The sequence below is a fragment of the Cariama cristata genome, unplaced genomic scaffold, assembly GCF_000690535.1.
Source record: "Cariama cristata isolate BGI_N322 unplaced genomic scaffold, ASM69053v1 scaffold18554, whole genome shotgun sequence".
Classification (NCBI taxonomy): domain Eukaryota; kingdom Metazoa; phylum Chordata; class Aves; order Cariamiformes; family Cariamidae; genus Cariama; species Cariama cristata.
The window spans coordinates 17,074-17,304 of NW_009613758.1; the positions used below are offsets into that span (position 1 = coordinate 17,074).

Genomic DNA, 231 nt, shown 5'->3' on the forward strand with positions numbered 1-231 from the left:
GCGGAGAGCCCCCCGCCAGCCGGGCCGTTAAGGACTAGGTAGGAGAGGAGTGAGAGCGTTTTCCTACAGCGCGTCTCTTGCCTTCCCTCCCCACCTTGTTTTTTGGCTGGAAACCCCCTCCTGTGCATCCCCCTTGGTGGCACCGCAAATCCTAATTCCTCTTATGTCCCCTGTCTCAGCTGCCGGCGAGAGGGACTCGAGCGAGGTGCTGCTGGAGGATGCTGTGAAGAG

At 60.6% G+C, this 231-nt stretch overlaps 1 protein-coding gene across 1 annotated transcript in view; it reads left to right on the forward strand.

Moving 5' to 3' along the window:
- Window positions 1-231, forward strand: part of GTF2IRD1 (GTF2I repeat domain containing 1) — a gene marked incomplete at its 5' end in the record, with an annotated part of 33,411 nt that overhangs the window by 16,891 nt on the left and 16,289 nt on the right. Inside the window, one exon of the mRNA XM_009699154.1 lies at window positions 180-231. This exon is cut by the window's right edge and continues 5 nt beyond it. Coding sequence (XP_009697456.1) covers window positions 180-231 — 52 coding nt within the window. The remainder of the gene's footprint in view (window positions 1-179) is intronic.